The sequence below is a fragment of the Salvelinus fontinalis genome, chromosome 5, assembly GCF_029448725.1.
Source record: "Salvelinus fontinalis isolate EN_2023a chromosome 5, ASM2944872v1, whole genome shotgun sequence".
NCBI classification, from domain to species: domain Eukaryota; kingdom Metazoa; phylum Chordata; class Actinopteri; order Salmoniformes; family Salmonidae; genus Salvelinus; species Salvelinus fontinalis.
This window is the reverse complement of record NC_074669.1, coordinates 20,332,059-20,358,727: the sequence shown is the minus strand read 5'-3', so window position 1 is coordinate 20,358,727 and position 26,669 is coordinate 20,332,059. Positions and strand designations below refer to the sequence as shown.

The following is a 26,669-nucleotide window of genomic DNA, read 5'->3' as shown; positions in this document are numbered from 1 at the left end:
CACTGTGTTGTTACACCACTTAATCAAGGGTTGCGCAACACTTTGCCAGGGACAGGGAGCACTATTTGAAAAGTTTGAAAACAAGTAGATTTTTTTTTTGAAAACCAGAATTACATACCTTCTCTCTTGGTGTCGTTTTCTCTCTCTCAAGCTTCTAAACATTATTATTGTCACGCCCTGGCCTTAGTATTATTTGTTTTCTTTATTATTTTAGTTAGGTCAGGGTGTGACATGGGGTATGTGTGTGTTTGGGGGTATTTATATGGTAGAGGTGGTGTTGGTGGTAGTGTATGGGTTTGTGTTGAGTGTATGTATCTAGCTGTGTCTATGGGTGTGTAGTTTTCTAGGAAAGTCTATGGTTGCCTGAATGGGTTCTCAATTAGAGACAGCTGGTTTCAGTTGTCTCTAATTGGGAACCATATTTAAGGCTGCCATAGGCTTTAGCTGTTTGTGGGTCATTGTATATGTCTATGTCTGAACGTTTGTAGCCTGTGTATGTGCACGACGTTTATTAGCTTCACGGTCGTTTATTGTTTTGGTTAGTTTGTAAGTGTTTTTGTTTCGTTTTTGCCTTCAAAAAATAAAAGGAAGATGGCTTATTTTCCAAATGCTGCGTTTTGGTCCGTCTCTCCCCCACACAATCGTGACAATTATGGTGTTTCACATCCTGTCTAGTGCAGAATTAGATCACTTCTTCTAGAGCAGGGTCTCCAACCGTTTCTAGCATGAGAGCTAATTAAAACAAATGAAACATGCTGTGAGCTACTAGTTGTTTTCTAGATTTCAAGTAGGCAAATTCTACTCTCCCCTGCAACTCTTCCCCAGATACTTAGTGTAAAAGAAAAAGTAGTGCACTGTTTTTTCTGTTAATATACCTGGTAAAATAATGGTTAAAAAACAACTCGAATAGGAGGCAATATAAAATCAGTTGTTTCTCCAAATTATGTTTTATATTTTCGCTAATTATTTTTAGTTTTTCACTCTGCAATTGTTCATAGAGAAACAATGAAATTGCATGTTCTGAGTCCATGTCAATGATTAAATCACATCAGAAGACCATTTTTGGGGTGGGTCTGGAAGAAAACCAACAGATTTAGATTTTTTTATGTAATTCCCATTTAATTGCGCATCTGACCCCACCTACACCAGAAGTACACTCATTTTTAATTGAATTCAGTGTTTGTCTTGCAGCATTGCGTTACAAAGGCGGTTGCAGTGCGTTCTTGGATTTATCTAACATATACATTCAAGGATTTATCTAACATATACATTCAATTGCATGTGTAGACGGCTAACAGAAATGGTAGCAGAAGGTGAATGTTGAACTTTTGTTGCACACATATACAGATGATGCTGTGTACCATTTCAAATCAAATCAAATTGTATTGTTCACATACGCATGGTTAGCAGATGTTATTGCGAGTGTAGTGAAATGCTTGTGCTTCTAGTTCCGACAGTGCAGCAAAATCTAACAAGTAGTATCTAACGATTCCACAACAGATACCTAATACACACAAATCTAAGTAAAGGAATGGAATATATAAATATAAATATATGAATGATCAATGACAGAGCGGCATAGGCTAAGATATGATATATAGTATAGAATACAGTATATACAGTTGAAGTCGAAAGTTTACATACACTTAAGTTGGAGTCATTAAAACTCGTTTTTCAACCACTCCACAAAATTCATGTTAACAAACTATAGTTTTGGTAAGTCGGTTAGGACATCTACTTTGTGCATGACACAAATAATTTTTCCAACAATTGTTTACAGACAGATTATTTCACTTATCGTTAGCTGTATCACAATTCCAGTGGTTCAGAAGTTTACATACACTAAGTTGACTGTGCCTTTAAACAGCTTGGAAAATTCCAGAAAATGATGTCATGGCTTTAGAAGCTTCTAATAGGCTAATTGACATCATTTGAGTCAATAGGAGGTGTACCTGTGGATGTATTTCAAGGCCTACCTTCAAACTCAGTGCCTCTTTGCTTGACATCATGGAAAGATAAAAATAAATCAGCCAAGACCTCTGTAACGGCAGTCCTCCTCCTCTTCATCTGAAGAGGAGGAGTATTGAGGGAACCAAGGCGCAGCGTAGTGAAATGACATATTTTATTAACGAAAACACGAACTTGACTAAACTAACAAAACAACAAAACGGTGTAGACAGACCTAGACGACGAACTTACATAAAACAAGAAGAACGCACGAATAGGAAACATAGGCTACACAAACCGAACAAACCGTAAACAGTCCCGCATGGTGAACAGACACGGAAGACAATCACCCACAACGAACACTGTGAAAACGCCTACCTAAATATGACTCTTAATTATGTCACGAACCGGCTCAGAGCCCGTAACAAAAGGGAGACCACGTGGAGATAAGGAGTAACCAAAATATATTTATTTAACTAACGAAACTAGGTATAATATACAATGGGATGTGTAATCAGTAATCAGTAGTGTAAGTGAGTGTTTTGCATGCATGAATGTGATAATGCAGGGTGTTGAAAGATGCTAACACAAACAACCAAAAAGCACCATAAAACATAACCGAAACACAAACAAATCTGTCAAGGTATCTGCCTGGAGAGAGTCTCCCCCATGAATGGGGAAGTGGTGTATTTATCTTGGGAGAGTGGGCCCAGGTGTTTCCCATGTAGCTGACGACCCTCCCAACTCCGCCCACCAGCATCCTAATAAGGAAACAAGATTAAAGAGAGAGAAAGCGGTAGACAGAGTGGGAGGGTCGTCACATTCCCCCCCATAAAACCGGGGACCAACAAGGACCCCGTAACAACATACCGCCCTCTGCGTCCCAAACTGACAAAGCACTTGCGTCCCAAATTGATGAGGGGTACGTGTTCCCATTCCAAATTTGCCCCAGCCAACCTCCTCTCCAGACCTCAGCAACCTTTGTGCACGGGAAGCAACCTTTAAGAGGAAAGAAGACTCCCCAGACCTCAGCAACCTTAATACATAGGAAGCAACTTTTAAGAGGAAAGAAGACTCCCCAGACCAGGACGGAATAGACAGGAAAGACAGAACCTGACCATACAAACATTCAGGAAGAGGGCGCACGAGACCACATCAGCTACAACCTCCAACGAAAAGAACAAAGTCCTTAATTTTTTTAAACTCCCAACGATTCATAGCCACTTCCCAACGTAACAGACTACTCATTTCAATCTACCTTTTTTTGTACGAGGCAAAGGACCCACACAGTCAATGATCGAATACTCAAAAGGTTGGCTGAGTACAGGAGTAGGAAACCGTGGTACCGGCTTAATAGCTTGATTAGGTTTACCAGTTAATTGACAGGTGTGACAAGTTGATGAAATCAGAGACATCCCTCTTTAATCTAGGCCAAAAGAAATGTCTTAATATGCGATGGTATGTTTTCCTCACACCCATATGTCCAGCAACATCATTGTGAGAAGTTGTCAACACCAACTCACGAAGCTTTACTGGTACCACAACCTGACTAATCGCCTCCCCTAGAAAACAACTACCATGAGACTCCCACTTTCTCATCAGGACCTCATCCAGGAGAAAATACCCATGGGCGACATCTCCCAACTGTTCCACAGGCACAATTTGGTCACGCAACTCTTCTAATGTGGAGTCAGTCCGTTGCGCATTGATTAGATCTGAGCGGTTAACAGATAATGGAATAACAGGGAAAGCAGTGGCATACTTCTCATTAGTCGGCACATTGACCAGTTCGCCACGGCTCATAGAACGCGTCACTGCACACGCACTGAACACCTCTGGGAAGCTCTGTACACTCTCATCAGGAATCTCAACAACTGACGGCTTTGTGGAAACAACTCGAGATGGAAACACGACAGGCCATACACGATCACCAGCCAAGTTATTCCCAAGAACAACGTCAACACCCTCAATAGGCAACGAAGGACGCACCCCCACAACAACCTCACCTTTTACCAGCCCACAATCCAACATAATTTTATGTAATGGAACTGAAAGAGTGTTCAAACCTATTCCCCTAATTAGAACACTCTTCCCCGAATCAGTCTCAGCTGAAAATGGTAACACAGACTCCAACACAAACGATTCGGAGGCACCTGTGTCTCTCGATCTTCACTGGCACTAATTCCTTACTTCCTAACATAGACACAAAACCTTCTGTAATGAAAGGTAAATAGCCTGGGTGAATATGGACTTTCACCTGCGCCTGAGACCATGTGTCATGAGTGAACTGATGTGAAACAGGCGCAGCTAACGCCGTAGGCTTAGATTTAACGTAATCACGCGTACTGAATTTGTCCTTTTCCCTGAGAACCGGACATTCGTTTTTCCAATGACCTGAATCATGACAGTAATGACACTCTTGCCCAAAGTCAGCTTTTCCACGGGATTCAGGCTCAACCCTAGTTGAATTGAACTCTGCCCGTGGACCAAAGTATATTGGTGAGCGAAGCGCAAATCTATCCGAACGCCCCCACTCATTCCGAATACGGGGCTCTGCAAAGACTCTTTTGTGAGTCAACACATACTCATCCGCCAAAACCGCAGCTTCAGCGACATTCTTTACTTTTCGTTCGTTAATATATGTGGCAATACGATCAGGGATTGTGTCCTTAAATTGCTCTAACATAATCAGATCACACAGCCCTTGGAGAGTCACAACTTCAGAGGCGGAACACCAGCGATTAAACTGTAAAGATAATTGTCGCGCAAACTCAACATGAGTCTGTTTATCATCCTTTTTTAAAGTTCTAAATCGTTGGCGGTAAGCCTCAGGGACCAATTCATAAATTTGTAACACAGCCGTTTTAACCTTATCATAACTGGCACTGTCGTGTACACTAAGAGCTGAATATGCTTCCTGCGCTTTACCAGTCAGCACACACTGCAACATTAAGGTGCGGTCAGAATCAGGCCAACTCCTAGCGTCAGCAACACGCTCAAACAACGAAAAGAATGTCTCAGGGTCTATTTCATTAAACTGAGGCAATAACCGTAAGTTCCCAACAATATCAAATGTGTCCGGGGCACGACCAAAAGAGGAACGACCCCTAGGTAAATCTGGGTCACCTTCCCAGAACAAACTCTCCCCTGAAATCTTTCCTTCCCTAACCAACTCTATCCGTTCTTGTTGCAACTTGATTTTAGCATGCTCCATATCTAATTCCTTTTCATACTTTACACGATCATACTCTAGCTTCTCACGATCATGCTGCCGATCATACTCTAGCTTCTCACAATCATGCTGCTGCTGTAACAGAAGCAGTTCTTTCTGCTGTTCAAAAAGAAGACTACTAGGACTAACCGATGGCATGGCCATTGTAACATTACGGGGAGATGACTCCTCAGCAGAAGCTGGTCCAGTGGTAACTTCAAGAATACCACTCTCCATCAGATTGGCCTTCAATATCAACCTAATAGAATTCTTTAGACGTTTATCACTAATTTCAACCTTGTAGTATTCGGCGATTTTCAACAGCTGTTCTTTAGTTCCTAATTCTAACAATTCCTCTGATGGAAAGCGAATGAACTCCTCTACAAAAGACACCATAATTACAAAAAAAAATTCTCACTCTTCCCCTCTGCTGAGCACACCAGACCACAACCCAAGAAATGACAATCACCCTGAGTACCACAGAAGAGAGATGAGATACGGAGCTTCCCCAAAACCTACATTAACTCAACCCTAGTCTTCGTGTGGATTTGCGGTGGGGATTTACACACTGTAGCCCGCTGGCAAGGAAATAAACCCCCCAGCACGCTGGTAGATTCCACCAAGCCACGGATGTGCCCCCGAGACAACTGCTCAGTCCACAGACACCACACAAAAATAACAAACATTAACCATGCCCAACATATTTCAAAAATGAAACAGGTCGCTAAGCCTATCAGGGGTAAAAGGCTATAGCTCCGGGTAGCAAGTTCCACTACCCTACCCAAATCTCCCACTGAGGTACACAGCCGATTACTCACCTCAGACCGATGTCCCAACAGAAAGTAGAACAAGAGTTTCCAGGCTGGGCAGGGCCTGGAAACGAACCATTATACTCTCTCCAACGCAGCACACAAACCAAACAACAAAGGCCACCAATACTGGGCCTATCAAACTCAAACAAAATACGCAAACCAAACACGTACCTCCACGTTCTCCCAAACCAATACGTTCAAATATCCCGGATGAGCCCCCACTTGTCACGAACCGGCTCAGAGCCCGTAACAAAAGGGAGACCACGTGGAGATAAGGAGTAACCAAAATATATTTATTTAACTAACGAAACTAGGTATAATATACAATGGGATGTGTAATCAGTAATCAGTAGTGTAAGTGAGTGTTTTGCATGCATGAATGTGATAATGCAGGGTGTTGAAAGATGCTAACACAAACAACCAAAAAGCACCATGAAACATAACCGAAACACAAACAAATCTGTCAAGGTATCTGCCTGGAGAGAGTCTCCCCCATGAATGGGGAAGTGGTGTATTTATCTTGGGAGAGTGGGCCCAGGTGTTTCCCATGTAGCTGACGACCCTCCCAACTCCGCCCACCAGCATCCTAATAAGGAAACAAGATTAAAGAGAGAGAAAGCGGTAGACAGAGTGGGAGGGTCGTCACAATTAGAGGAACGCCAAACACCTGCCTCTAATTAAGAGCCATACCAGGCAACCCAATAAACCAACACAGAAACAGAAAACATAGAATGCCCACCCAAACTCACGTCCTGACCAACTAACACATATAACAAACTAACAGAAATAGGTCAGGAACGTGACAACCTCAGAAATTGTAGACCTCCACAAGTCTGGTTCATCCTTGGGAGCAATTTCCAAACGCCTGAAGGTACCACGTTCAAACAATACAAACAATAGTACGCAAGTATAAACACCATGGGACCACGCAGCCGTCATACCGCTCAGGAAGGAGACGCGTTCTGTCTCCGAGAGATGAACGCACTTTGGTGCAAAACGTGCAAATCAATCCCAGAACAACAGCAAAGGACCTTGTGAAGATGCTGGAGGAAACAGGTACAAAAGTATCTATATCTACAGTAAAATGAGTCCAATATCGACATAACTTGAAAGGCCGCTCAGCAAGGAAGAAGCCACTGCTCCAAAACCACCATAAAAAGCCAGACTACGGTTTGCAACTGCACATGGGGGCAAAGATCGTACTTTTTGGAGAAATGTCCTCTGGTCTGATGAAACAAAAATATAACTTTTTGGCCATAATGACCATCGTTATGTTTGGAGGAAAAAGGAGGAGGCTTGCAAGCTGAAGAACACCATCCCAACGGTGAAGCACGGGGGTGGCAGCATCATGTTGTGGGGGTGCTTTGCTGCAGGAGGGACTGGTGCACTTCACAAAATAGATGGCATCACGAGGAAGGAAAATGATGTGGATATATTGAAGCAACATCTCAAGACATCAGTCAGGAAGTTAAAGCTTGGTCACAAATGGGTCTTCCAAATGGACAATGACCCCAAGCATACTTCCAAAGTTGTGGTAAAATGGCTTAAGGACAACAAAGTCAAGGTGTTGGAGTGGCCATCACAATACCCTGACCTCAATCCTATAGAAAATGTGTGAGCAGAACTGAGGAAGCGTGTGTGAGCAAGGAGGCCTACAAACCTGACTCAATTACCCCAGCTCTGTCAGGAGGAATGGGCCAAAATTCACCCAACTTATTGTGGGAAGCTTGTGGAAGGCTACCCGAAACGTTTGACCCAAGTTAAGCAATTTAAAGGCAATGCTACCAAATACTAATTGAGTGTATGTAAACGTCTGACCCACTGGGAATGTGATGAAAGAAATAAAAGACTAAATAAATAATTCTCTCTACTATTATTCTGACATTTCACATTCTTAAAATTAAGTGGTGATCCTATCTCACCTAAGACAGGGTCTTTTTACTTGCATTAAATGTTAGGAATTGTGAAAAACTGAGTTTAAATGTATTTGGCTAAGGTGTATGTAAACTTTCGACTTCAACTGTACATATGAGATGAGTAATGCAAGATATGTAAACATTAATAAAATGCCATTATTATTTTGTGTAATGACGATGTAGGAAGGAGTGTTCAAGGAGGCACTCAGAGGCCAAATTGAGCTCTATATCGCTTCGCCGTCCACCTCTCAAATTATGCAACAATGTGGAGGGCTCTGATTACCTCTGCATTGACATGATTGGTTGCCGGTAGGTGAGGGCGGGAGGCCCTGTATAAACACAAACTCACTTCCTTGACAACTTAATTCACAACAGCGCTGTGCTACTTGGGAAAGCGCATGAAGTATGAATGCCCTGACTTCTGCATTAAATGCTGCACGACCAATGCAGACGACGGATTGACCATGTAGCAATAGCCGTGTAGTGCCTTTAATGTGCTGGTCTAGAGATGCTGCTACTGCTAATTTCATAGCAAAGTTTGCAAATTACAAATAATGTCTCAGTAACACGATATACTTACTCATTGTATACTAATGCCAGGTAAACCTTGCAGTTAACATTTAATAGAGAAGGTTTTGTATTTCTGTCAATCCACAAGAAGGTTGTCACATCAACTGGCTACACACAGAGTGATGGACAAATACACACACCACGCTGACAGACAGGGGCAAAATTGCTGGAAATGAATTGGCAGTTATTGTGCTAAGTTTAGATTTTTAAGCCAATAGTGTCTAACCAGGGGTGGCATAATGTCAACGTTGCGTTGATTAGGTAGTAGCTGGGAGTTTATGGTGTCTGATTCTTGTGAGATTTGTTTTTGACAGTTTACAGTGTAATACGTGAAAATTACAATAACTTTCAGAATTGTTTGGTGAGCTACTCATAGGTGGGATGCGAGCAACTCGTACCTCGCGATCGTCCTGTTGGAGATCCCTGTTCTCGAGTATTTTCATTGATTTATGTATCTGATCATTTGCCAGTTTAACCCCTTTGTCAGGCATTGTTGAGCAAAGTGCTCAATCCACCAGAAGTAACTGACGGTTTCACAGCAAGCATTGCAGGATACTGTATTGTGGGAATGGGTTGTCTCATCCCTGAACGTCATTTTGGCTTTCATGTCCGTTCATCATGATCCATTACACCTCATGGCACAACAAGCTTCTTAATACTAATATAGAAGTATACTTTTCCATCTTCAAACATGCATACATTGTGTAAAAGAATAATAAAGTCCCCAAAAAAATTTAACCAGGCAAGTCCGTTAAGAACAAATTCTTATTTACAATGACAGCCTACCGGGGAACAATTGGTTACCTGCCTGGTTCAGGGGTAGAACAACAGATTTTTTTAGCTTGTCAGCTCGGGGATTTGATCCTGCAACCTTTCATGTACTGGCTCAACGCTCTAACCACTAGGCTACCTGCAGTCCTCTAAAAACAGAGCCTTGTTAACAAATAGTTTAAATGACTTGCATTCGTTTTTATTATGTATATGTTTTTTTGTTGTCTTTTTCAAGTTCCTTGGTGTCCACATCACCAACAAATTATCATGGTCCAAACACCTGATGCAACCAGCATCCTGACTGATTGCATCACTGGCTGGTATGGCAACTGCTCAGCATCCGACTGCAAAGCACTACAGAGTGTAGTGCATACGGCCCAGTACATCACTGGGACCAAGCTTCCTGCTATCTAGGACCTCTATACCAGGCGGTGTCAAAGGAAGGCCCGAGAAATTGTGAAAGACTCCAGCCACCCTAGTCATTGACTGTTCTCTCTGCTACTGCACGGCAAGCGGTACTGAAGTGCCAAGTGTAGTTCCAAAAGGCTCCTAAACAGCTTCTACCCCCAAGCCATAAGACTGCTGAACAGTTAATCAAATGGCTACCCGGACTATTTGCTGCTGCTACTCCCTGTTTATTATCTATGCATAGTCCCTTTACCCCTACTTACATGTACATATTATCTCAATTAACTCGACTAACCTGTACCCCCGCACATTGACTCAGCACGGTTACCCCCTGTATATATAGCCTCGTTATTGTTATCATTTTGTGTTACTTTTTTAAACTAGTTTATTTAGTAAATATTTTCTTAACTCTTATTTTTCTTAAATCTGCATTGTTTGTTAAGGGCTTGTAAGTAAGCATTTCACAGTAAGTTCTACCTCCACCTGTTGTATCTTGCGCATGTGACAAATAAAATGTGATTTGATGATTTGAAATTACGGTGGAATCCCACAAAAAATATTCTCCATAGGGCCTTATCATCAATCAATATTTAAGCTATAAACCATTTGCATGTCTTAACCATTTCATTGTATGAGAGACACAGTCTGCCCCCAAAATATTTTGTGTGTTTTGATGCTGCCTTTTACATGCACTGAAACCACCAAAACATTTTGTTTTTAAAACAACAGTCTTAAACACACCAATTATTCAGATTGAAGAACCACTTTGGTGTTTCAGAGTACCTCTATTCTGTTTTAAAACACTTTCAGTGTATCATGACACTTACATTGGGTTTACGTTCAAACTACCTCCAAACACCAGAACTCAGGTTAGTAGCACTACTTTTTATGGTTTCATTTCACAATCATGATGTTTTGAGTCTTTCTATTTTTCCTCCACTGTACTTTTGTGGGCTAACAGCCCTATAATGACAGACAGTATCACTATAACGACAGACAGTATCACTATAATGACATACAGTATCACTATAATGACAGACAGTATCACTATAATGACAGACAGTATCACTATAACGACAGACAGTATCACTATAATGACAGACAGTATCACTATAATGACAGACAGTATCACTATAATGACCGAAAGTATCACTAGAATGACAGACAGTATCACTAGAATGACAGACAGTATCACTATAACGACAGACAGTATCACTATAATGACAGACAGTATCACTATAATGACAGACAGTATCACTATAATGACAGACAGTATCACTAGAATGACAGACAGTATCACTAGAATGACAGACAGTATCACTATAATGACCGACAGTATCACTATAATGACAGACAGTATCACTAGAACGACAGACAGTATCACTATAACGACAGACAGTATCACTATAATGACAGACAGTATCACTATAATGACAGACAGTATCACTATAATGACAGACAGTATCACTAGAATGACAGACAGTATCACTAGAATGACAGACAGTATCACTATAATGACCGACAGTATCACTATAATGACAGACAGTATCACTATAACGACAGACAGTATCACTATAATGACAGACAGTATCACTATAATGACAGACAGTATCACTATAACGACAGACAGTATCACTAGAATGACAGACAGTATCACTATAACGACAGACAGTATCACTATAATGACAGACAGTATCACTATAATGACAGACAGTATCACTATAATGACAGACAGTATCACTATAACGACAGACAGTATCACTATAATGACCGAAAGTATCACTAGAATGACAGACAGTATCACTAGAATGACAGACAGTATCACTATAACGACAGACAGTATCACTATAATGACAGACAGTATCACTATAATGACAGACAGTATCACTATAATGACAGACAGTATCACTAGAATGACAGACAGTATCACTAGAATGACAGACAGTATCACTATAATGACCGACAGTATCACTATAATGACAGACAGTATCACTAGAACGACAGACAGTATCACTATAACGACAGACAGTATCACTATAATGACAGACAGTATCACTATAATGACAGACAGTATCACTATAATGACAGACAGTATCACTAGAATGACAGACAGTATCACTAGAATGACAGACAGTATCACTATAATGACCGACAGTATCACTATAATGACAGACAGTATCACTATAACGACAGACAGTATCACTATAATGACAGACAGTATCACTATAATGACAGACAGTATCACTATAACGACAGACAGTATCACTAGAATGACAGACAGTATCACTATAACGACAGACAGTATCACTATAATGACAGACAGTATCACTATAATGACAGACAGTATCACTATAATGACAGACAGTATCACTATAACGACAGACAGTATCACTATAATGACAGACAGTATCACTATAATGACAGACAGTATCACTATAACGACAGACAGTATCACTATAATGACAGACAGTATCACTATAATGACAGACAGTATCACTATAACGACAGACAGTATCACTATAATGACAGACAGTATCACTATAATGACAGACAGTATCACTATAAGTACAGACAGTATCACTATAATGTGCATGAAAATAGAGTAGTGGGGCACAGGTGTCGTGTGTCAAGTACTGGCTTGAATTAAAATGTGTACAGTTATACACTGACTGGACTTCGAAATGATTGATATACACCCATTGATTCTTGAAGAATATATTGTAACTTATAAATGGCTCATGAGCTTAGTTCAACTGGTGTACCCCGTCAGAACCCAAAATATAAGCTTGTTTTACTCCAATGTTTGGAAACAATGTCATTGTAAATCCTCAAAGCTATAATTTTGATCACATTGGTGGTCAGTCCTTGCATCCATAGCTGTTTTTATGAATTTGAGAGGGATTACATTTCTCCAGCCCCATCCCTCAGCTGCTTACTGCAGATTTCCCCTTTAAAGTTTTCATGATGTGACTGTCTAAGTTATTGTCTCAGTGCATGCACTTGAACAGTTAGCATAGAAATTCGGTGCCAAAGGCTGCTGATACAAGCTGTGGACCCTTTTGACTACATAATCATGTTTTCGAACCTTACAGAATCTAACCTTCTAACCGTACAACCTTACCTGAAACTGACAATGTTATTTCCTAGCTATTCATGACTGAAGTGGCAGAGACAATGGGTGAAAATAAGACAGAAAAATATCTATCTTTCCTTTGTTTATTGAGCTATGTTTACATAGGCTACTACTCTAAATACATGTCATACTACACTCTAAAGTTTAAACCATACCTGATGAAACAGTAGATAATAATGTCCTTTGGGGAATGAAGCATTGTGATGTGTGCTTGACAATATAATTGTGTGGCTCTTGGGGAGAAACAGGCTCTGTGGTGGAGGTTGGGGGAAAAGGAGAAGGTGTCTTTTGTGCACAAAGCACAGTGTTGGCAAGTAGGAGGACAAATCAGACATTCAAGGGTGTACTGTCGCTATGGCAACTACTGTTAAGATGACAAGGATGCAGTAGCGACGGAATGATTTCTAGCTGATACTCCTTGGCTAGCTGCTTTAATTAACAGGGCTTACGAAGGAAAGCAGAAACAGTTGCGCTCAACTTTGATCCACCCGGGGGTGATTAACATCAGGTATCCTGACACTGGCCTGCTCGTCTGGGGCACACTCTCTCTCTGCATGTCTAACACTATACACGTCAGCTACTACAGCGAGTGAAATCACTGCAACACTGAACAAAGAGCTGCAGTTAGTTTCAGAATGGGTGGCAAGGAATAAGTTAGTCCTAAAATATTTCAAAAACTGAAAGCATTGTATTTGGGACAAATCATTCACTAAACCATAAACCTCAGCTATAACTTGTAATACATAATGTGGAAATTGAGCAAGTTGAGGTGACTATACTGCTTGGAGTAACCCTGGATTGTTAACTGTTATGATCAAAACATGTTGATTCAACAGTAGCTAAGATGGGGAGAAGGCTGTCCATAATAAAGCACTGGCTTGCCTTTTTAACAACACTATGAACAAGGCAGGTCCTACAGTCTCTAGTTTTGTCGCACCTGGACTACTGTTCAGTCGTGTGGTCTGAACAGGTGCCACAAAGAGGGACCTCGGAAATGTAAAATGGCTCAGAACAGGGCAGCACGGCTGGCCCTTAAATGTACAAGGAGAGCTAGCATTAACAATATGCCTGTACATCTCTCATGGCTCAAAGTGGAGGAGAGATTGACTTCCTCATTACTTGTCTTTTGTAAGAAGTGTTGACATGCTGAATGTACCAAGCCGTCTGTTTAAACTACTAGCACACAGCTCGGACACCCATGCATACCCCACAAGGCATGTCACCAGAGGTCACTTCATAGTTCCTAAGTCAAGAACAGACTATGGGAGGCACACAGTACTACATCGAGCCATGACAACATGGAACTCTATTCCACATAAGGTAACTGATGCAAGCAGTAGAATTGGTTTGAAAGAACTGATGGAACAGCAGGGACTGTGAAGAGACACATACACATACACATGATAAAACCTGCACTCTACACACACGTACACATGGATGATTTATTGTAAATATGTGATAGTGGAGCAGTGGCCTGAGGGAAAACACTTAATGTATTGGGTAAAGTGTTATGAAATGTAATGTCATGTAATATTTTAAACTGCATATAACTGTCTTAATGTTGTTGGACCCCAGGAAGAGTAGCTGCTGCCTTGGCAACAGCTAATGGGAATCCTTAAAAAATACAAATACAAAACAGAGCTGCTAGGCTTTTGAGAGTGTATACCATGCATTTAAAAAGTATTCAGACGCCTTGATTTTTTTCAACATTTTGTTACGTCTTATTCTAAAATTGATGACCTTTTTTCCCTCATCAATCCACACACAATACCACAGAAATACAAGATGTTTAGATTTTTTTGCAAATTCATAAAAAGAAATAAAAAATCTAATATTACATTTACATAAGTATTCAGACCCTTTACTCAGTACTTTGTTGAAGCACCTTTGGCAGTGATTACAGCCTTGAGTCTTCTTGGGTAAGACGCTACAAGCTTGGCACACCTGTACTTGGGGAGTTTCACCCATTCTTCTCTGCAGATCCTCTCAAGCTCTATCAGGTGGGATGGGGAGCATCACTGCACAGCTATTTTCAGGTCTCTCCAGATATGTCCAGTCAGGTTCAAGTCCACTCTGGCTGGGCCACTCAAGGATATTCAGAAACTTGTCCCGAAGCCACTCCTGCGTTATCTTGGCTGTGTGCTTAGAGTTGTTGTCATTTTGGAAGGTGAACCTTCGCCCCAGTCTGTGGTCCTGAGCACTCTGGAGCAGGTTTTCATCAAGGATCTCTCTCTACTTTGCTCCATTCATCTTTCCCTTGATCCCAACTAGTCTCCCAGTTGCTGCCGCTGAAAAATATCCCCACAGCATGATGCTGCCACCACCATGCTTCACCGTAGCAATGATGACAGGTTTCTGAGAGTCCTTTAGGTCCTTTGGGCAAAGTCTAAGCGGGCTGTCGTGCCTTTTACTGAGGAGTGGCTTCCGTCTGGCCACTCTACCATAAAGGCCTGATTGGTGGAGTGCTGCAGAGATGGTTGTCCTTCTGGAAGGTTCTCCTATCTCCACAGAGAAAGTCTGGAGCTCTGTCAGTGACCATCGGGTTCTTGGTCACCTCCCTGACCAAGGCCCTTCCGCGATTGCTCACTTTGGCCAGGCGGCCAGAACTAGGAAGAGTCGTAGTGGTTCCAAACTTCTTCCATTTAAGAATGATGGAGGCCACTGTGTTCTTGGGGACCTTCAATGCTGCAGAAATGTTTTGGGACCCTTCCCCAGATTTCTGCCTCGACACAATCCTGTCTCTGAACTCTACGAACAATTCCTTCGACCTCATTGCTTGGTTTTTGCTCCTCATTGCTGTCAACTGTGGGACCTTATATAGATAGGTGTGTGCCTTTCCAAATCATGTCCAATCAATTGAATTGACCACAGGTGGACTTCAATCAAGTTGTAGAAACATCTCAAGGATGATCAATGGAAACAGGATGCACCTGAGCTCAATTTCGATTCTCATAGCAAAGGGGTCTGAATACTTATGTAAATAAGGTATTTCTGTTTTTTTCTAAAAAACCTGTTTTCACTTTGTCATTATGGTGTATTGTGTGTAGATTAAGGAGGACATTTATTTATTTTTTAATCCATTTTATAATAAGGCTGTAACGTAACAAAACGTGGAAATAGTCAAGGGGTCTGAATACTTTCCGAATGCGCTGTAGATTAGTAGGAAAAGTATGTTTGTTACTTTAATGCACCATGTCATGACAATATGTCCAAACCGGTGTCAGAACCTTTTATCGATTTTGTGTTATTGAAGCAGCTCCCATGCTCTTCATCACATGCATTCAATACATTATGAAAATGTGTTGACATGTCATACACAAGCACACATGCTCATAGGCACGCTTGTGGCACACACACACACGCACACACATTGAGTCCTTGTGTTTACTCGTTCCCCATCCTGGTGCACTTTTGTTACTACAGAGACGTCCTTTGGCGTTTAAAAAAATAAATAATGATTGGCTTTTGAGAGAAAGCTCTGGCAGCTTGGGGAGGCTGGGAGCTCTGTGGTTAGAGGATGGCTCTGTGGTTAGAGGGGCTCTCTGCAGAGAATACCTTATTTACACAGCAGGTCTATTCTGTTCTATTCACTGAGCCTGTCTGCATCATTCAACACAATCTGTAGGTGTCCCCAACAGAGACTTGTTTAGTTCAAGACTAATCTAGACAAACATCAGTCTCATAATCAGGTTTCAGACAAGAGCCGAGCAGCTCCTTTAAAACCTCAATGCAGACAGGTGCTTCCAGAAATAGCAGCTATTCTCTGAAGAGTCTCATGTCAGTTCATTTGTTCTGTAGGTCTGTGATCCTTTCCTCTTATACTAATGAAGATGTCAGGACCAATATTGAAAACAAATCACATAGAACTGATGACACACATCCAATGTATATTTTTTTTGGGGGGGGGGGATTAAATCAGCTTTAATATTTCAGATAGATTGTAGGTTCTATCAATTTAATTGTTTGTATCATTTCTAATGTATCTTTAATCTGAAACATTAAACACACCTCCTCTCTCTTGTTTTGCCTTTGCACTACTCATTTAATGGACACTACACGTCTACATGGATAACCTTTATTGTCTCGATATAATATACATTTGTCCTGTGTTTTTTGGGCTTACAGAAATTTAAATCAAGCTTTGTAATGTCTCTTCACCTTGGACGAAGTAAAGCATGATTTCCCCCTTGTTCTATTTTGGCCTTCCATGCAGTGCAGCTGTCTATCTAATGACCTCGAGATGATACCGGATCACTGCCCGCTTCATAATTATTCATACTACTAGGGCCTATTGGTTTCATTGTGCTAGTTTAACTCGGCAATAGATCCTTATTAGCACCTATCCTTTCTACCCACATCATAATCATTTTAATCTCTCAGTTTCAGAAATTATATGACTATGGGTAATGATTTCACACTCCGAGCACACAGTTTTCTGTGGGCTGTGGTTAGTCTAGCAAGTATTAGTATCATTTCCCTCCTCAGTGTGAAATCTTTGAAGGTTTTTTCTTGACTTCCAATTATAGAATCAATGTTAGTTTTGGAATAAAACTGCAAGTTTCCTCCACATTTAAGAAATGTTTTACAGATGTATCCACATTTAATGTGGATTTTATTGGAACTGGGGAATCTGCCAGTGTTTCGGTGAAGTAGGCTAGCAGTTTCCTCTGTCTTGTGCTAACTCCACATATCCATTTCCCGTTCAGAACACACAGCAGCAATACGCCCCCTCACTAGGAGATCATGCCCTAAAACAGTGACTTTTACCCGGCAATTACCTTTTATCTCCATACAGACTGTCTCATAGTGGAGAACTGCTAAAAAGAGAACCTATTCTTAAAATGTCTCATGCCTCCTCTGTGATGAATTTCTAACATGTGTTTACTCTACATTTTGGTGCTGAACAGATTCCACATTATTCATTAAATATGTTATCTTGATAATATTGACGTATTTATCTATATGGATGTTGTCTTTTTACTTGCATTCAAATACTTTCATTACTAGGTTGGAGGCTTACTTTTAGGGCAGCTAGTACAAAAATGATGACTAAACTTTTGAATGATCACCATGGCTATATGAAATAGATTTTTTCTTTATCTCATGGTATTTAATTTGAGGCACATAGCCTATCTGCAATGTAAGGACTAAAGATGAAGACAAACATAGGGCAAAACATGGAGACGCGTTTTCTGTGCGTAATGTGGAGCCTCGCTTCGCATAACAGGTGCCACCTCTTTGCGGATAAGCCTGCTGAAAAGACAGCACAAACATAGTGCTTGTACCTTTGTGACTACCAGTTTAGCTTGTTGCGCATCGAAGGCTTGAGAAGTGGTGTGGTCCGTGTGGTAGCGAAAAGCAAGCAAGATTTTTGAAAAGGAAAAAAGTTTGCGCAGTGCTTTATTTTTTTTGTTGCGGTGGGAATATGTTTATGGCAGATGTACAAGAGAAGATGAGAGACTGAGGACAGGTGGTGTAATTAGAAGCTCGGATTTCGGTTTATCGATGGAACCGTACAAAATGCTCTTGTTCTTTTCGGTCATGCGGACAAACCTTCGGGAGACGTGACTTATGGTGGCTTTTGTACTGAGAACAGTTTCCGTGGTGTCTGGATGCACCGCCCCTCCACAATCTATGAAGATTTGTTTAAGGGAATATGTTTAGCCTTGATTTGACATTTTGAGTCTCGAATTATGTATTTTTTATTTTTGCTTAATGGGTTTGAATGCGGTCTCTTGGACAATTGATGTGTTTCTTTGTAACCTACCCACTCGTTGAAGACATGCGTCGACTTTGATTTATTCACAAGAAGTAGAAAACCCACGGTCAAAGAAGCAAAGGCTTGAATTCAAACTGTGAACTTCAAAACTGAGGAATATTTATTTGTGAACAACTCCACATGCGGATATGAATATTTATCTTCACTTGTTGCCTTGGCTAAGGACATTATGATGGACTAAAACGAGTATTTTTTTTTAGATCAAATCACTTGCTCTACCCCACCCTGCTTCCCAGGGGCTAACCCTCTCCTCTCTCTCCTGTTTTTCTTGCTCCTCGCAGAATGTCCCGGTTCGGAGACAACGTTCCCGCCTTGTTGGGCTCCGGGAATGGGGGCTCCGAGCGCAACAGGACCCGGGAGGGAGCGCCTGTGTCTACAGGTGGTGGAGTTTCCCCAGCCTTTAAACAGACCAAAGCGCAGAGAGCTCGCACCATGGCCCTGTACAACCCCATCCCTGTCAGACAGAACTGTTTCACCGTCAATAGATCACTCTTCATTTTCGGGGAGGACAACATTGTTCGGAAGTACGCAAAGAAGGTCATAGAGTGGCCATATCCTTTTGGTTAAGTGTAAACACACACACACACACGCACGCACGCACGCACGCACGCACGCACGCACACACACACACACACACACACACACACACACACACACACACACACACACACACACACACACACACACACACACACACACACACACACACACACACACATTCAACGAAAGTTCTTATCTATATAGAATTGTCTATCATATTAATGTTTTTCTTATCATCATGAAGAACAGTATAATTCAGCACCAGGGACAGCACCAGCAGCAGTTGTATAACTGGTCTTTTTTGGAGGGTAGGGATTTTATTCCACAAAGCCAATGATTTGATTTATCTGCCTAGTTCCATTTTTTAACAAATTAATTTCCAACATTTATTAACCCTCTCCAGCCCCCCAAACACACACACACACACACACACACACACACACACACACACACACACACACACACACACACACACACACACACACACACACACACACACACACACACACACACACACACACACACGCGCACACACACAGAGGTTCACTTCACTGACCACTGACAATCCACTCGAAGTGAAAGCAGACATGTTTTCAACCATTAATCACGTTTCCCATTGAGTGAAAGTGCTGTCCATGCAACGATTTCCAAATGGTTAAAACTTTAGGGCTTCATCTGTGTGTCATTGATTAAAAGTCCTACAGACATTGAGTCAAGAGATATGGCTAGTATAACACTAACAACACAGTAGCATCTCTTTGTGGTGCTAGATTAACATTATTAACCTGTTGAGATTCAAGCCTCTACTGATGTTTTTGAATCAGCATGATGGAGCTGTTATTGACTGCCAGAAATGACCAACTGTCATGATCAAGTGTTTGAGACTGAAACCTGGTTAGTTGGACAGTGTTTTACTCGATGGTAATGGTTTTCCTGTAGCATTGCAATGCTGTAGGTATAGATCTATTTTATCAGCGAATTTCAGATTCCTCGTTATTCTGCATGTTTTGTTAACAGTATAGCTTTTGGCCTTCTTACACACCCCCTTCTCTGGTGTTTCCATCAATGTATGGTTACTTCACATTGTTGAATTGATTTTCCTAAATTGGATCAATATCTGAAGGGACTCTTGAATATAATTTAATGCCACCTTTTTCATTGGTTGATTTGACTATGAAAATGTAATATGGTCTAAGTATTATTCAGGATATCATAGGGGAATCTGCATCAGACAAGCAATGGATGTTATTTGTATGATGGTCAAAACAAACAAAAGAATGTGTGTTATCTTCAGAAAACTCCAGTACTGTATATTATATATTGTTATAAACTGGGTTGTTCGAGCCCTGAATCCTGAAAAAAAACTTTTTTACTGCTCTAATTACGTTGGTAACCAGTTTATAATAGCAATAAGGCACCTCTGGGATTTGTGATATATGGCCAAAATACCACAGCTAACAGTTGTGTCCTAGCACTCTGCATTGCATTGTGCATAAGAACAGCCCTTAGCCGTGGTATATTGGTCATATACCACACCCCTTCGGGCCTTATTGCTTAATTGACATGCAAGATTGTCTTTGCCTTTGACTCAGTGGGAGAGTGTGACTCGCATGTCAGTCAGTGGAAACTGGATTAGATACAGGTGTTGCCGACCATAATGATCACTGGCTGTAGATTTGAGGCATATCACCACATTTTCACGTCACGGAGGAGAGGAGATGGAGAGGAGATGGAGGGATGGAAAGCTGAGAGGGGCACTAATAGCCCTGAAATGACTTGGCACTACACCAAAGCAAATAGATTGCCTTTATTTTAAAGTAAGCAACACAATGCCCTTATGTTGGTCAGCTATTGTTTATCTACAGTAGGCCTACACCAGGTGTCCCACGTGTGTTATTACTGTTCTGCCCAGCTGAATGGCTTTCTGATATACTATTATAACATAATAGTCCTTACACTATAATTGTAAAGGCCCAGTGCAGTCAAAAGTGTGCTTTTTCTGTGTTTTATTTACAGTATCAGTCAAAGTCATTCAAGGGTTTTTCCTTTATTTTGACTATTTTCTACATTGTAGAATAATAGTGAATACATCAAAACTATGAAATAACACATATGGAATCATGTAGTAAGCAATAAAGTGTTAGACAAATCAAAAAATTGCCTTAATGACAGCTTTGCACACTCTTGGCATTCTCTCAACCAGCTTGATGAGTTAGTTGGAATGCATTTCAATTAACAGGTGTGCCTTGTTAAAAGTTAATTTGTGGAATGTCTTTCCTTCTTAATGCGTTTGAGTCAATCAGTTGTGTTGTGACAAGGTAGGGGTGGAATACAGAAGATAGCTCTATTTGGTAAAAGACCAAGTCCATATTATGGCAAGAACAGCTCAAATAACCAAAGAAAAACGACTGTCCATCATTACTTTAAGACATGAATAACTTTGAAGAAAGTTTCTTCAAGTGCAGTCGCACAAACCATCTAGCACTATGATGAAACTTGCTCTCATGAGGACCGCCACACGAAAGGAAGACAGAGGATATATTCATTAGAGTTAACTGCACTTCAGATTGCAGCCCAAATAAATGCTTCACAGAGTTCAAGTAACAGACACATCTCAACATCAACTGTTCAGAGGAGACTGTGTGAATCAGGCCTTCATGGTCGAATTGCTGCAAAAAAACACTACTAAAGGACACCAATAAGAAGAAGAGACTTGCTTGGGCCAAGAAACACAAGGAATGGACTTTAGACCGGTTGAAATCTGTCCTTTGGTCTAATGAGTAGAACAATTTTTGTGGTTCCAACCGCTGTGTCTTTGTGAGATGCAGAGTAGGTGAACAGATGATCTCCGCATAGCCTAGTGGTTAGAGTGTTGGACTAGTAACCGAAAGGTTGCAAGATCGAATCTCCGAGCTGACAAGGTAAAGATCCCCTGAACAAGGCAGTTAACCCACTGTTCCTAGGTTGTCATTGAAAATAAGAATTTGTTCTTAACTGACTTGCCTAGTTTAATAAAGGTTAAAAAAAGATATATAGTTCCCACTGTGAAGCATGGAGGAGTAGGTGTGATGGTGTGGGGGTGCTTTTCTGGTGATACTGTCTGATTTATTTAGAATTCAAGGCACATTTAACCAGCATGGCTACCACAGGTTTCTGCAGCGATACGCCATCCATCTGGTTTGCACTTAGTGGGACTATAATTTGTTTTTCAACAGGACAATGACCCAAATCACACCTCCAGGCTGCGCAAGGTCTATTTGACCAAGAAGGAGAGTGATGGAGTGCTGCATCAGATGACCTGGCCTCCACAATCACCCGACTTCAAAGCAATTGAGATGGTTTGGGATGAGTTGGACCGCAGAGTAAAGGAAAATCAGCCAACTATTGTTCAGCATATGTGAGAACTCCTTCAAGACTGTTGGAAAAGCATTCCAGGTGAAGCTGGTTGAGAGAATGCCAAGAGTGTGCAAAGCTGTCATCAAGGCAAAGGGTGGCTACTTTGAAGAATCTAAAATGTTAAATATATTTTGGTTTGTTTAACACTTTTTTGGTTACTACATGATTCCATATGTGTTATTTCATAGTTTTGATGTCTTCACTATTATTCTACAATGTAGAAAATTATAAAAAATAAAGAAAAACCCTTGAATGAGTAGGTGTGTCCAAACTTTTGACTGGTACTTTATATTTCCGCACTATGAGGTTGGAATAAATCTGTGAAATTGTGAAAATTATGATAATGCCCTTACAGCGTAAGAGCTGTTTGAAAAGACCTTCTAAAATTTGAGCCTGTTTAGGTGTGATGGAGTTTTAGCCTGCCTGGTGACATCACCAGATGGTAAATGAGTTGATAGACCAATAAGAAAGAGAGTTCTAAACCTCAATCCATCTATTGTTCTGTTCCTTGCAAACATATCGTCTATGCAGTTCCTGACTGATTCTCGGCAGTTTGTGGCTATCTTTCTGTTTTGTTGGGTGGAAAGTGCAGAAACTAACCCCAAGGTTAATGTGGCATTGTGTAGGGAGTGTCTCATTTCATCTAATTAACTTTGTGAAATTAATGAACAATCATTACGTCTAATGACGTCTGATCAGTCTGCTGTATCATGTATTATAAAGTGATTAGAACGGTAACTGATGATCTCATTCAGAGTAATTTCCTATCATGATGTGACACAGCACAGGCTGCTGTTCATAAGCTTGAGCTTTAGCATTTAGAGAGCTCTGGTAAAATAACCATTGTGAACTTCGTAAGACACACAGACACACACACACACGCACACAACACACTACGCTCTATGCATGACAGCCCCCTGCACCTCTCTCATTCAGAGGGGTTGGGTTAAATGCTGAAGACACGTTTCGGTTGAATGCATTCAGTTGTGCAACTTTCTAGGTATCCCCTTTCCCTTATTAAAAGGTCATAGTTGTGTGCAGAACAACATGCTTGTCACGATCGTGTGGCGGATTGACGGACCAAAATGCAGCAGTTGGAAAATAAGCCATCTTCTTTTATTAACACCAACGAAGATGAACACGACACAAAAACACTTTACAAACTAACAAAACAACAAAACGACCGTGAAGCTACAAACGTTGTGCACATACATACAGGCTACAAACGTTATACATAGACAATTACCCACCACCAATGAGAGCCTATGGCTACCCTAAATAAGGCTCCCAATCAGAGACAACCGAAATCAGCTGTCTCTAATTGGGAACTCATTCAGGTAACCATAGACTCTCCTAGATAACTAACCACCATAGACAATGCTAAACATCTACACTCAACACAAAACCATATACTACACCCATTAACCCCTTTACCAAATAAACACCCAAAACAACAAAACATAAACATTCCCCATGTCACACCCTGACCTAACTAAAATAATAAAGAAAACAAAGAATAATAAGGCCAGGGCGTGACATAACCCCCCCCTTGAGGCGCGAACTCCGGGCGCACCATACACAGTCTAGGGGAGGGTCTGGGTGGGCTCCCCTCCACGGTGGCGGCTCCGGCTCTGGTCGTAGTCCCCTCGTCACCACAGTACCTAACCACCTCCTAGGCTTTCTCCAAACGACCCCCCTCCACATTAACCCCATTGCATTAAGGGGCAGTTCCGGACTAAAGGACAGTACCAGGGTAAGGGACAGTACCAGGATAAGGGGCAGTACCAGGATAAGGGGCAGTACCAGGATAAGGGGCAGCACCAGGGTAAGGGGCAGCACCAGGGTAAGGGGCAGCACCAGGGTAAGGGGCAGCTCCAGGGTAAGGGGCAGCTCCAGGGTAAGGGGCAGCTCCGGACTGAGGAATGGCAGCTCCGGACTGAGGGACTGCAGCTCCGGACTGAGGGACTGCAGCTCCGGACTGAGGGACGGCCCATGGCTGGCTAACGGATCTGGCTGCTCATGGCTGGCTGACGGATCTGGCTGCTCATGGCTGGCTGACGGATCTGGCTGCTCATGGCTGGCTGACGGATCTGGCTGCTCATGGCTGGCTGACGGATCTGGCTGCTCATGGCTAGCTGACGGATCTGGCTGCTCATGGCTAGCTGACGGATCTGGCTGCTCATGGCTAGCTGACGGATCTGGCTGCTCATGGCTAGCTAACGGATCTGGCTGCTCATGGCTAGCTGACGGATCTGGCTGCTCATGGCTAGCTGACGGATCTGGCTGCTCATGGCTAGCTGACGGATCTGGCTGCTCATGGCTAGCTGACGGATCTGGCTGCTCATGGCTAGCTGACGGATCTGGCTGCTCATGGCTAGCTGACGGATCTGGCTGCTCATGGCTAGCTGACGGATCTGGCTGCTCATGGCTAGCTGACGGATCTGGCTGCTCATGGCTAGCTGACGGATCTGGCTGCTCATGGCTAGCTGACGGATCTGGCTGCTCATGGCTAGCTGACGGATCTGGCTGCTCATGGCTGGCTGACTGATCTGGCAGATCCTGTCTGGTTGGCGGCTCTGGCAGATCCTGTCTGGTTGGCGGCTCTGGCAGATCCTGTCTGGTTGGCGGCTCTGGCAGATCCTGTCTGACGGACGGCTCTAGCGGCTCCTGTCTGGCTGGCGGCTCTAGCGGCTCCTGTCTGGCGGACGGCTCAGTGGGCTCATGGCAGACGGGCGGCTTTGCAGGCTCATGGCAGACGGGCGGCTTTGCAGGCTCATGGCAGACGGATGGCTCAGATGGCGCTGGGGAGACGGATGGCTCAGATGGCGCTGGGGAGACGGATGGCTCAGATGGCGCTGGGGAGACGAGCAGTTCAGTCAATGCTGTGCAGACGGCAGACTCCTGCCGGCTGAGGCGCACTGTAGGCCTGGTGCGTGGTGCCGGGACTGGTGGCACCGGGCTGGGGACACGCATCTCAGGGCTAGTGCGGGGAGCAGCAACAGGACGCACAGGACTCTGGGGACACACAGGAGGCTTGGTGCGTGGTTTAGACACTGGTGGTAAAGGGCTGGAGACACGCACCATATAGCTAGTGCGTGGAGGAGGCACTGGTGGTACTGGGTTGGGGCGGGGAGGTGGCGCCGGAAATACCGGACCGTGCAGGCGTACTGGCTCCCTTGAACGCCGAGCCTGCCCAACCTTACCTGGTTGTATGCTCCCCGTCGCCTGACCAGTGCGGGGAGGTGGAATAACCCGCACCGGCCTATGTAGGCGAACCGGGGACACCATGCGTAAGGCTGGTGCCATGTACGCCGGCCCGAGGAGACGCACTGGTGACCAGATGCGTTGGGCCGGCTTCATGAAATATGGCTCAACGCTCAGTCTAGCCCGGCCGATACGTGGAGCTGAAATGTACCGAACCGGGCTATGCACGCGTACAGGAGACACCGTGCGCTCTACTGCGTAACACGGTGTCTGCCCGTACTCTCGCTCTCCACGGTAAGTACAGGGAGTAGGCGCAGGTTTCCTACCTGACTTCGCCACACTCCCTTTAAGGCCCCCCCCAAGAAATTTTTGGGTTGTACTCACGGGCTTCCAGCCTTGTCTCCGTGCTGCCTCCTCATATCGCCTCCTCTCGGCTTTCGCTGCCTCCAGCTCTTCACGAGGGAGGCGATATTCTCCAGGTTGATCCCACGGCCCCTTACCATCCAGTATCTCCTCCCATGTCCAGAAATCCTTTGTGGGTAGGTCCTGTTGCCGCCTTCCATGCCGCTTGGTCCTATGGTGGGTAATTCTGTCACGATCGTGTGGCGGATTGACGGACCAAAATGCAGCAGTTGGAAAATAAGCCATCTTCTTTTATTAACACCAACGAAGATGAACACGACACAAAAACACTTTACAAACTAACAAAACAACAAAACGACCGTGAAGCTACAAACGTTGTGCACATACATACAGGCTACAAACGTTATACATAGACAATTACCCACCACCAATGAGAGCCTATGGCTACCCTAAATAAGGCTCCCAATCAGAGACAACCGAAATCAGCTGTCTCTAATTGGGAACTCATTCAGGTAACCATAGACTCTCCTAGATAACTAACCACCATAGACAATGCTAAACATCTACACTCAACACAAAACCATATACTACACCCATTAACCCCTTTACCAAATAAACA

At 42.7% G+C, this 26,669-nt stretch overlaps 1 protein-coding gene across 1 annotated transcript in view; it reads left to right on the top strand.

Annotated features, from left to right (window-relative positions):
• LOC129855285 (voltage-dependent R-type calcium channel subunit alpha-1E-like) overlaps positions 1-26,669 on the top strand; it is a 173,695-nt gene that overhangs the window by 17,881 nt on the left and 129,145 nt on the right. Inside the window, exon 2 of the mRNA XM_055922777.1 lies at positions 18,829-19,098. Coding sequence (XP_055778752.1) covers positions 18,829-19,098 — 270 coding nt within the window. The remainder of the gene's footprint in view (positions 1-18,828; positions 19,099-26,669) is intronic.